The sequence below is a fragment of the Astyanax mexicanus genome, chromosome 20 (assembly GCF_023375975.1).
Source record: "Astyanax mexicanus isolate ESR-SI-001 chromosome 20, AstMex3_surface, whole genome shotgun sequence".
Classification (NCBI taxonomy): domain Eukaryota; kingdom Metazoa; phylum Chordata; class Actinopteri; order Characiformes; family Acestrorhamphidae; genus Astyanax; species Astyanax mexicanus.
The window spans coordinates 26,411,370-26,424,490 of NC_064427.1; the positions used below are offsets into that span (position 1 = coordinate 26,411,370).

Genomic DNA, 13,121 nt, shown 5'->3' on the forward strand with positions numbered 1-13,121 from the left:
ATGTACTCCAAGTTGGCCCTAAATGTGGATGAATGTGTAATACGACCTCCCACTAAGAACCTACATTCTTCCCATGTGAGCACATGTGTTGGCTGGGAATTAAGTTTTTGTTTATCACAGTATATTAACTTTTAATGATATACATTATTAAGGTCATCATAGAGACCCCCCTCCCCAAATATACTGTTCCAGAATTAAAGGAGTCATAGAGAGTCTCAAATAGTGATGGTATAGAGATATAATGTGTGTTATGTTGTTTATAAAACTTATTTCAGGGCTCTTAATCTGAGATCAGCATCCACTTTAATCTACATTCCTGTAGCTAAAGCTGCTCATATAAGGTCTGAAGTCTGTTATGATTCAGCCTTTCAACCGTTGACTGATGTAATAATTAGACAATGTTATATAGTAACACACCAGATCCACTAAATGAAAGCATTTACTACTGTATCCATAACAGCTTCTGTATTCAATGACTAAATGCCAGGATGACATAATAACCTGGTTGTCAGTGTATACCAGATTTCCTGAATTGTATTGTCAGATATTCCTGCTAAAAATACAGCATGGCCAGATTAAGCTGGTCAAACTGGTTAAGTTTGTTGAGTAACTTTTGGGAGTTTGATGGTTTAGCTTGGTCTTAATGGTAATGGTGGTTGACCAGCTTTGTCTTGGGTGAATTTTTTTTTGTGCAGGAGCTAAACTTGTCAACCAGTTTGACTAGTTTTTAAACAAATTTGACCACCAAAAACCTGCTTATACCTTTCGAAACCAGTCTTAAACTTGATTTAAACAAGCATCAAGCACTACGTTGTCTTTAAATGTTCTGAGATGATGCTGTAGCGCTAAACAAAGCTGCAGACTGTTTGGAAATCACCTTTCATTAATACTGATCTGAGCAGATCTGAGCTACTCTCCCACTGCTAGTTTTGACACAGAAACAGGATATAATTATCACATTCAGTCAGAATACTGTGGAAACAACAAGCTTCCTCTTGGCCTATTTTTTGTGGCCTATGCAGTATAACAACCCATACCATTCTGGCTTTAAAGCAACATTCATTTTATTGAGAATTTTATCAACATGAAAAAAGCTACCTATTGTTCCTTTAAATAGGACCCAGGGTAAAAACAACAGTGCACCTCCATAGAAATGACACAAAGAAAGAAAAAAAGAAAAGAAAAAATCAGATGGAGGCACGGTCAGTCCAGAGCGAGCTGCAGTTCATCCAAAATGTCCACATGATTCATAGTACAATACATTTTGTTTTCCTGACCACCCTGGGAAGGCGAAAAAGACAAATAAAAATGGTGCTTCAGTGCTTACATACATTTATTGTAAACAAAAAAATGAACATACAATGTACAACAATTTGTTTTTGTATTTTTGTTTCAGAAGAAGAAGAAGGGAGCATCAACTTTGCATGTAGTAGCCTGACATTTTGGCTTCTGGGCTAAAAAAAGAAAGGGAGTCATCAAGAAGACACGCCAAACTACAACAGTAAGTGCACAAAACCACTATTCATTTCAAAATTAATGAACTGCAGCTTTTTCGACACCATTCAAACACACGGTGCAGTAGCAGACACAGTGGAAAACAGGTGTTGTGCAAAACAGAGAAGTCTCTCAGTTTGAGAAATATCCTTGCGAGCCCGAGTCGTGGTCAGTAGTGCTTTTGGTGGACTCGATGACGGACCCCTGTCGTGTTGTGATCAGCCGTTTCAGGGAGGCCACCTCTGCCGACAGGTCAGCGATGCCCCTTTTCAAGTACAAGTTCTCAGACTCTGAGCTGGCATAGCAGCCATCTTTAAGGTCTACGATCAGTTTCTTAGTCACGGGCCCCGGCGAGTCAGGGCAAAGTCTATTCTTGCAGCCGCTTGGCGGCAGAGCCTCGCGCTGGTCTTTGTGCCAGTACTCGGGCTGGTGGTTCCAGTCATGGACACTGTTCACCTGCAGAGACAGTGGACTAAGAGAAGACTGGGTGTACTCGGGTGTACCAGCATGAGCCATCTGGTAGCATCCTCTCGCAGACATGTCGATGGGGGAAGAGGTCTTCCCAGAGGAGTCGTAGTCCGGATCGATAGCCTCCACTTTGATCTGGATGGCCCGGGCTTTGATGCGCAGTTTGTGGGGCAGGGCAGAAGCGTTGGTGTCTGGCACTTTGAGGGCCGAGACTATTACGCTCTTTGGGTCTGCGGTGGATGGCGCAGGACCTTTGGGAACCTGCTGTTCGTCTTCGCCATCTGACGACTTGCTCACAGTTCCGTCGTCGCCGTCTGAGGTCCGGGGCGAGTTGCTGGACGATCTGGTCATCTGGAGGAATGGGGAGGGCTGGGAGTAGCCTCTAGGGAAGGGGCTGTTCAGGTAGTTTTTGTACAGTTCATAGGGACTGGCTTGGTCCCTGGTGTAGCTGCCATTCTCCACAGGTTCTTGCTTGATGATTTCAGGGGTCCTGCAAATGTTCATCAAGGGGCTGCTCTGTGTCCCTGTGCTAGAGTCAGACCCGTCAGATAAGGCGCTGTGGGGTGAGTGCTTGATAACTGAAATGCAGCTACTACCTAAACGAGACAGCTCCAGCTCGGTGGAATAGGAGGCTTTGGCAGTGCCGGGTGACACAAACTCCTGGTAGAGGGTGCTGGTGGCGGTGGAGAGCTTCTGCACCTCCTGAGTGTATGCAGCTGAGCTTACCAGGCCAAACTTCAACTTGAGGGAGAGCAGCTCCGCCTTGAGCGAAGCGTTCTCCTCACCCAGAGCCATCAGCTTGCTCTCCAGTACCATGTCATTGAACCTCCGCTTCTCCCGAGAGCGCTTGGCTGCCTCATTGTTCTTGCGCCTCCTCTCCCAGTACAGGTTATCCTTCTTCTCCTCGGGAATGAACTCCCGCTTCCTGCGGCACGAGGTGCTTTTGCCCTTGAAGGGAACAGGGGACAGGTTGTGATTCATCAAGTCCCTGTCCGCACCCTGCAAAGCCACAGCTAAGACCAGGGCATCCTCACCGCCGTAGGTTGACTCTTTCTTTATGGCCTGCATGTTAACCAACGTCGTTATCCTGATTGCATAAGCTCAGTGCGTTCCTCTCATGTACAGCAGATGTACAGCATCTTCATCGTAAACCAAGAGCTATAGATATCATGAGTGTCTGTTAATGATTCTTGGTGGGGACTTTGTTCCTTGTGGGCCTGAAGAGAAAGAAAAAAAGAACACATAGAAGCCATTGTTAAACATAATCGTATATACAGAACAACAGCAAGCAATGAGGTGAGTTACTGTTAAACAAGAGCGGCTTGTCTTTAACAATGGTTGACTTCTTTACTTCTTCCGAGCAAGAACCTAACCTCTGCTTTCCCTAAAGCAGACTCAGACATGTCTGACTCCCCTATAATAAATCTTCCTAAATTACAGGCTTATTACTAGCACTGTGCAGCAGAGTCAGACAGACGTTCAGGCAGCCTATAAAAAACGTTTATCATGACTAACCACATTTTTCCACCCATAAGAAAGTGAAGCCTTTATGGTGCTACATCAAAGCAAGTAATGAAATGGCAATCTATGGTAACTATATGGTGTATAATTAATCACTACTGTGCATTTAGCCTTAGAAAATAATTTGTTTTTGGTGAACACAAATAGGAATAGGAATAAGACTCAACAATAAATCAACAAACAATAATACAAAAGGCCACTTATTATGGGAAACTTTTTTTTTTTTCCATTTTTAACACCATAGAGCCAGTAGCTGACAGTTACTCAACAGATGAACTACATTACTGAAACTATTATTATAATATATATATATATATATATATATATATATATATATATATATATATATATATATATATATATATATATATATATATATATTGATGTCACACCAATCAACACTATTGTGGAGGAGTTTTTGATGTACTGGGAGGAGTTTCAGCTGTTGTGTCTTTTTTTCCCCCATTTTAGCAGATTGTAGGTGTTTTATCACTTGAGCACTCTTTAACAGTTCACCTGTAGAACCAATGTAATGTATTTATTTATGTATTTTATTTCATGCAATTTTTAAATTGAAAAATAATAAAAAAGCAGTATGTCAGATAATCATATCATTTACATATTAATAATTAATTCATTTTATTTTTTATTTTCTCTTTTTTTATTGCACAAAAAGAGGACGGGTTGAAGAGAGTTCATTTTTAGATGATTGATGACTGTTTTTCAGAGCATCAACCCACACGTGTCTTAAGTTCACCTCAAGAGGAAACAAGACAAGAAAAAAAAGGTAGCATATGAGTCCTTCGACCAACCAAATAAACAATAATAAAGAACGTTTATTCAAGAGTTCATTGAGCTGCTGTGTGTTATGAATGGCAGCAGTGTGCTCCTGACAGCAATGCATTGTGCTCTCTCGCTCTGTGAATTCCTCAGTGCTCCTGAACCATGACATCACAGAGTTTCAGACAGGCACGGTCCTGCTGCCCGGCCATAAGATTTAGCAGCACATCAGCCGATAAAATGATATTATGCAAATGTATCCAAGCTGCAATGCCCCGCTGCTCCTGATCATAAAGTGAGTTCATTTTGGGACACAAATGGTTTGGCCAGTATGTTCTCCCTCAAAAACAGTCTCTCCATTCTGGTCTGAGAGCATTCAGTGGGTGGGTGGGGGGGGGGGGGGGGGGGTTAAATATAACCATATGTTTGGGGCTTTTGTATGATCAGACAGATTTCTTCACGAATGCACACATGGCAGGGCTGAAGCACTGGTGTAAACACTGGTGTTGTAAGAAGTAAATGCTCATGTTTCATCATCATTCATTTATATTTTCTTCATAACAGCATCAACAAGTAATGTATTTCCACTCTGCCGGATTCTGTACTAAAGGCAGTGGTTATATTTGGAAACATAAACACTCCAAACAATGTTTTAAATGGTTTTCTTGTATTTGGTTCTTGAAAGCTTTAAAAATATTACTGTATTACACCAAAAACTTTTTGACTATTATAACCAGTCTAATAACATTGATAAAAGTAATATACCTCTGAATACTTAGAACTTGTACTAGAAAGTGGCACATAAATATTGTTAAATAACACACAAGCACTTTTAGCTGTTTTTTTTTAAGTTGTCTAAAATTGTGCAGAGCGAGGAGCCCTTGTGAAGCATGCCGGGTGACGTCACCGCCGGAGGTCTGGTTACGCAAAAAAGGAGAAAAAAAGAGAAAGCGCTTAAACCGAAGCGCCGCCGGTCATGTTTAAAAGGAAAACAGGTGCTAAATGAAGCCGCTGTGTAACCTTTAGTAATCTATAACCCGCTCTAAACCCGCGGGGAGAGATCAAAGAGCTGCTGGGCTGATTTAAGACTGATATTTTGTGATATTTTGCGCTGATCTGCTGAAGTGCTGAGTGACCTTCAGCGTGTCGGTCAGTTCGGGTCTGTCCCAAACGCACGACATGCTCCCTACTGAGGGAGGAAGCCGGTCAGCCAGCCAGTCAGGTCTGAATTTAATTTCAGTAATCTATCTAACCTCTTGTTTTATTGGGCTAAAGTGCCAAGAGCCAAACGCTTATTTCTAACAGAGACTGCTTTGTAATGTAGAGTAGGAACCAAGGTAGCATGTCGTGCTTTTCAGACACACCCAGGATTTCATACTCTACACAAACAGCAGCGGCAGCAGCGCAATGATAATACTAATACTACTAATAATAAAACTACAGGCTCTACAGCAGCCGCAGCAGCAGCGCCGCTCCGCAGGCTGATCCCAGACCGTGCTGCGGTAACGCGACCGCGTGTCTGGGGCCGTACTACATGAGAGCAGCTCGTCTCGCGAGCTCAGTCGGAGGCTGGGCTGCATACACCCTGCGCGCGCGCAGAACAAAGGAATTCGCCTGGCCATCACAATGAATCATCCCTCCTCATCATCCCCACTATCATCATCATCACACGTGGCTGAACCCAAACAATAGGTTATTTAATAGAATCCACAAACTATATAAACTACCTAACTAGTGCAATATCACCCACAATTAGGGAGCTAAAGAGGGGCTTTGTTTAGCTTGTGTAGATTAGTTAGATCTATTTCACTGCACACTTCTGGCACTTCTTACAGCTAGCCTACATTCCAGGTGTCCCAGATAGGTTAGGTAGCTAGCTTGCAAAAGTAGATGTATGTATGTTAAATTTGTAATGCACAAAACATTTCCCATGCACATGATTCATATGTTTCATAATTAAGTGTGAGACAATATATTGATATATCGTTTTGTATCGAAAAGTGGCATCAAATATCAATATATTTCTTTTTCACCATTAGCATCAGCATCATTATCATCATACGTGACTGAACCCAAACAATTGTAAGATAGCTAGCTAATTAGGCTAATAGAGTCCACATATGCAATGGAGTATCACTAAGGACAAGGGGCTAAACGGAAGCTTTGTGCGATTTATATCCACATATATAGCTAGATTAGTTAGCTCTATTTGATATTTAATTACACATAGTGCATAGCCTACATATAGCCTATAGCCTACATTCCAGGTGTTTTGGTTGAACTCTGGGGTCATACTCCATAATACAGGGTCCATAGACCCACTGCTTTATTAGTGTTTATATTTTTGTTTTGAGAGTGAATAATATATTTTGTACTTTTCCAAATACAAAAAAATGTTTTGAAGTTTTGAATAAGAACATATCTATTTGTGAATGTGAACTGTATTATTTGTCTGTTTTATGATTTTGATAATGATGATCAAAGGCATGACTGACTATTCTAAAGTGTGATGGTCCCACAAGAATGGTGATCCAGGTGTAACATAATGCAGTAAGTAGTGCAGCCCTGCTGATGCTGCCGTTGCTGCTTTTTTTGACATGCCTGCACCTCCAGGTTACCACTACTCCATGAACCTGGTAGTGGCTATCTACTCTATTAAACGAACGTGATGATCTCAGTGCAAAATTGGCCTGTACGGTAAATGATTAACCATATAGCCTTTATACTGAGATACGCCTTTATTAGACAGGCAGGCTGGTAGTGCTGTTGTGGACTGGGTTATTTTTGGTGCGGCTAGGGTTCATTCAGAACCTCCTTTCTCTCCGTGGCCCAGATTCCTTTAACTGGTAAGGATTAGACTGGAATAAACGAGCGCAGTCTCGCTCCAAAGCAAGCGCAGTGCACGTTACGCAATGATTACACTGCCCGTGAGCTCTGTTTACGCTGAAACGAATGGAAAATGCTTAGGATGCGTTCGTTTGGGACGATGGAGAAAGAAGCCCATACAGATCCACATGTAAACATTAACCTATAAACATATTAGCTAGAGAGATCCAAGGCTCTAATAGATCTATAGCTGGTATGATAGATATAAATTAACACATTGTTATTTGGATTTAATGAAAAATATATAAATATATAATAATCAAGAATATATATATATATATATATATATATATATATATATATATATATATATATATACAGATATATTGTAAAAAAAAAAAAAAATAGAGAATTGAGCTCATCGTTTTATCCAGCGGTCAGCCACTGAATTCTGGGTCACTGTGCCGTCACACTTGTTTTGGTAGCTAACCTAACATTTTAAACACGTTTTAAAAGATTTTTTTTATCTTTTATCATTTTGTCATAAATATAAATATAGAATCAGTTGTATACATATATAGTTGTATACAAATCTATATGAATAATGCATACACAGTTAGTTAGCAAACTCGTTATAATGAAAGTTTCTCCTGCCCTCAGTTTGATCGCATGCTTTGCGATCGCAATAGCTTTATGTAGCTATTTATCAGCAATGTACATTCAGTCTAAACTTTATTAAGCATTTATGACACGAATATTAGCTATTTATTTTAGTAAGCATTTTAACATTCCCAACTGCCAAAAATTGTCCCTAAGCAACATATGCAAAAAAACACACCGTTTTATTAAGTTAGTAAAAAAAAAAAACTAAATGTGATGTTTTGTGATTTTTTTGTTTTTGTTTTGTGTAAAAGGAACATTAAAAAGGAGCTAAAACAATAAAAAGTGATTTGTTGTCTGAGAGCAACACCATGCTACAGAGGGTTAAGGTAATACTCAGTAATATTGCTAGCTACTGTCTAAAAATAGCCCATGTAAGAAGTAGGCTAGTTTATCTATCTAGCAGTTAAAATAGCCTAGAAAACTATCTTAGTTAATTAGATAACTAAACCAGGGTTGCTCAAGCCTGATCCTTAAATAGTTAACTAGCTAATCAATTAAACCAACACCCTGCAGGATTCTCCTCCACACCTGGTCCAGGTAATGAATACATTCATTTACACGTGTGTAATCTACAGTCTAGAATCTCCAGTTTTTAGGGAGATAACCTTGTTAACTGTTACATCTGTTAAGATAAGTAGGTTAGCTGAGGTTAGTTAGTTAATCTAAATCTCCTGGAGGAGCAGGAATGAGCAGCTACAGCACGCGTCTGGCCTAAACAATCCCAAACAGCCCTAAACAGTAGCTAACTGTCTGGGGTGACTCACTGTAAAACAAGTCCACAAATAAATCAGTATTCCTACCTTTAACTAAGCCAGGCTCGCTGGTATAGTCCGCAGAATAAACAAGGCGAGTGTGGCCGAGCACAGCGTGAAGGATTTTATCCGCAAACGGATCAAACTTCCATCAATTGTGAGGTAATGTTTCCGTGTTTCTCCTCTGCGCTTTTCCTCCCGGAGTGGCCGCTGCCTCATGGATCTGTGTTAGTAGGTCAGTGGAGAAGAGTATTGGCAGCGTGCGCTTTACTGACGCGCCGCCCGGCCAATCAGAAGCCGGCATTTTCCGATTTGGGCCAATCAAACGCGCCGCCAGCCCAATGCAAATGAATGGACTTTGCTGATGGGCTGGGAGGGGGTCTGTATTACTTACTGTATGTCGGGACGGGCAGGACGGGATGGCATGCGGAGAATCACTGATCCAGTGCAGAAAAACAGTGCTAAGGAAGCCATAAGGAAGAAAAACAGATAAAAAACAAGAAGTACAAGCACCTGTGCCAACATCACATTACTACTACTACACACTATCTCATAAAAAGAAAAATAGACTAATTTACACCTTTAACAACATTGGCATGGAAGCTCATTTCCGCCACTTGGAAAAAAATAAGGTTCCTCCAGTAAGTCATTATTATGAGATACTAAGTCATAACAAGGGCACATGAAAATAGCTGATGTTGGGGTTAACATACGTCCAATAGCCCCATAACTATTTTTTTTTTTTTGTCAGTTAGTCATAATTACGAGCTATACAGTTATAATTACGAATTAAGTCATAAATACATGATACTAAGTTATGATTGGTACGTCATAATTATGAGATGGTAAGTTATAATTACAAGATAGTAAGTCATAATTACAAGATAGTAATTCATAATCATGAGTTAGCAAGTCAGAATTACGAGATAGTAAGTCATAATTACAAGCTGGTACGTCCTAACTGAGATGGTGAGTCATAATTACAAGTTGATAAGTACTGATAGAGATGGTAAGTCATAATTATGAGTTGGTATGTCATAATTCCAAGATAGTAAGTCACAATTATGAGATAATAATGACTTAGTATCTCATAATTATGACATAGTATCTCGTAATTGTTACTTACCAACTCATAACTTAGTATCTCATATTTATGACTTTGTATCTGATAATTATTTGACTTACTGTCAAATAATACTAATAGTTAATGGGGCTATCGGATGTTATGTTGAAACTTAGAAAACCCCAACAGCAGCTATTAGCATATGCCCTTATTATGGCAAAGAGACCAGTATTAAGGACTTGAAAAAGGACAGATGGTTAAAAGAAATTATCAAACTTTTACATCTGAATAAAATAAAATAAGATACACACTAAATAGAAGATCTGGGTAGTTAAATAAAATATAGCATCTCTTTTTACAATACTTGAAAAGTACAAAAACAATGGCAACATCAGATTAAATTATTTTCTTAAATACATTTTAATCTAGTTGGAAGTTCCCGGGCTGTTAATGTGTGTGTTTGTCCTTTGTAAGTCAATGTATTAGTTTATATTTTGTATATATAAGTGTTGAATGCATTTATACTCCTGCTTAATAAACAAATGTTAAAATAAAAAGGAAAAATTGACTAATTAAAATCTTGAAAGCATGAAAATCGAGTTTAAAATAAGATGTAAAAATCGCTGACGTCAGCATGTGGTCATATAACATTATGAAAGGCAGCAGGCTGGGCCATTACATCATTACATCAACAGCTAGCCACATCACGCCACCTGTTTTTTTCTATAACGAGCACACTGGTTCCCCACTGATTCTCATGCCTATTTAAAGCGTTTATACAGGCTTTTTACAGACAATGCAGGAGTTAAAACACAGAAAGTGCATTTATTAATAGAGCATAGATAATAAATAATCCCCAGTTATAGCCTACCCGATTACATTACTCGCACACAAACGGCAACAGCGGCCTCTACCGGTCATATTCACAAATACACGGCCCAACAGAGGACCAGCGCTCAGCTCAGACTCAACTCAGCTTAGCTCACATAAGCTCAGAGCTGGAGAGCCACCTGCTGTTCACAAAGTAAAATGATAATATTATTATTATAGAGCACCAGTCAAATGTTTGGACCAACCTCTCTCTTCTCATTCATGTGTTTTTTTTTTTTTTTAGGATTTTTGTAACTGTAAATGCATTATTGAAGACTTAAGACTTTAAGCTATACAGGAACACATGCAGAATAATTTTCTAAACCCAAAATAAAAAAAAAGTGTTAAACAAACCAGAATATGTATCTAATTCACTTTAGATTCTTCTAAGTATCCACATTTAGCTTTAAGGACAGATCTGCACGCTCTTGATGTTATTATTCCCAGTGTATTCATGAGGGAGAGTCACCTGGAATCTTAAGCATCTTAAATAAGGAGTTCCTGGAGGTTCTGAACAATAGTTGCTGATTTTCCTTCACCCTTTTCCTTCAAGCTCCAGCTCATCCTGAATCACCTCAAATAAACATCTCAGTTGATCGGGCTTAGGTCAAGGGATTGTAGAGCCAAATACTTTAAACACTGCAAAGAGAGTGTGGGGGTTATAAATGGTAGGCTGGTTTTGTGTGATATGCCTACTAGTAGGGGGAATTGAACCCTACGTCAGATATGGGAAAAGCATCCAACCAAATGACCTTAGAAATTTGCTGCATAGAAAAATTTTATGGATTGAATTTTTTAACATTTTCATGTGTTTTTTTTTTTACATTTATGTTTAGTGCTTATCCTGTAGACCATGTATGCAGGACCACAAGCTTTAGCTCTTCTGTCTCATATCTACCATACTATGATTTATTGTTTAAAAATATGTATGATGTGCCATAGTTTATTATTGATCAATAGATTTAGAAAGTAAACATTAATATTGGACTTTACACACATGAATGTACTTGCAAATAGTGTAAAAATACTATTAAAAATACACAGTACAGTATTAATCTATCAAAAATTAATTTGAACAAATATTTAATGGGAACAACTTACCACCAATCACTGTCTATCACAGCTTAAGATTTCCTTCTTACAAACCTATCGCACAATACACTCTTGCATACAAACCCAAATTAGAGATGCACTAAAATACAAAGTTTGGGACGAAGTTAAAATTGATCTAAATCAAACAGTTTCAACACTTTTTTTCCACTATTGCATATATTTAATAGCTTAAACATATTTTTTTCCCTGACATTACAAACAATTGTTGTTTAACAGTGCTTTTTATGATATTGTCAGCTAAGTAATCTATACACATTCTTTAAACAACACAGACAAACACACACTGACTGTCATTTTTGTTTATTTAAAAATATGTCTTTACATACTGAGTTTATTTATTGTCCATATAGAGTATGAACTTCTCTATACAACATCTCAGTTGATGACAAACTGTAGACTACAAACAATGAATAGACAGGTCAGATTAAGTGTCTTTTTTGGCTTTAATCCATTAGTGCACATAATTCTGCTATTCAAAGACCTCTGAAGGTATACTCTCAGAAAAAGTGGTACAAAACACTGTCACTTTTTTAAAGAGTCCGTATTCAGTATGTTTAGTTAAGGGACATATTATTTGTGATATACTCGTTTTGTATTTCTTAGTTTTGTCCTTACATTTAAAGATACAAAATTGGAACTAAAAAATGCTATATCGATTGATCATTGGTGAACAAAGAAAACGTGAAAATTGTCCACTGTTCCCTTTTTTCTGTCAGCATCAAACAGTTCATGGCAGGAAGAGTCTCTCTCTCTCTCTTTCTCCAAAAATCAACCCAAATGGTTGGCGACATATTCCTGTAGACTTTAAGCATTATGTGGGTTGATGTTCTTCTCATGGATGTCCCGAGGGTTAGTTAGTTAGTTAGCTAGCATCACACCATGCTTTGCTGGCTCTGCTGGCTTTGTATCTCAGTTTATGTGGCAAAAGTGGTGTCCCTGAGGCTGTAGGAGGCTGTGTTTGTTTATTAATATCTCTCATTTCACTACTGATCTCATTAGTAGCCTGGCTCATGGCTGCTAATGGACTTTTGATTGGACCCTGTGCCTGAGTATGAGCCACACCAAAGCCAGCAGGCCCATGTTCAGCTATACGTGGGCCATGAGGAACTACCATCATCTCTCCCTGATTGAGAGGGTCAGGGTGGTAGTTGCTGGCTTGGCTTAAGTTCTTAAGTGACTTGCTTGCTGACTTGCTGATCATATCTGTAAACCCTGTATGTCTTTGGTACATTCCATCAAAATCATCCTCATCATATGCAGCAGGTATAGGAGGGATAAAACACTGTGAAGGACACACTGTGTTTCCATCTCTGTAAGAAGGGGTTCCCCCCAGCTGACAGCCCATGTTTCTGTCCCTCTGGTAAATCTGATTATCCATAAAACTGGCTGATATGTAGTTTGAAGAGGGGAAGGAGCAGTTCTCCATCCCTGGAAGACAAACTGAATCATAATTTGAGCCCAAATGCTGCATTTTCTGGGCTCTACTCGAAAAACCACAGCAAACACCGTCAGTTCCTGGCAAATTCCGGGGCACATAAGCGTCTCTACACAGTCCCTGCCCAGTCATATTG

General features: G+C 39.2%; 1 protein-coding gene across 1 annotated transcript; it reads right to left on the reverse strand.

The window, feature by feature from the left end:
• Positions 1 to 1,046: 1,046 nt before the first annotated feature.
• On the reverse strand, positions 1,047 to 8,743 carry nfil3 (nuclear factor, interleukin 3 regulated). The gene is made up of 2 exons (XM_007255329.4): positions 8,553 to 8,743; positions 1,047 to 3,179 (listed from the first exon to the last, which is right to left on the reverse strand). Exon 2 carries the CDS (start codon positions 3,028 to 3,030, stop codon positions 1,627 to 1,629), a length of 1,404 nt encoding a protein of 467 aa, XP_007255391.1. The 5' UTR covers positions 3,031 to 3,179; positions 8,553 to 8,743; the 3' UTR covers positions 1,047 to 1,626.
• Between the last annotated feature and the right edge of the window lie 4,378 nt (positions 8,744 to 13,121).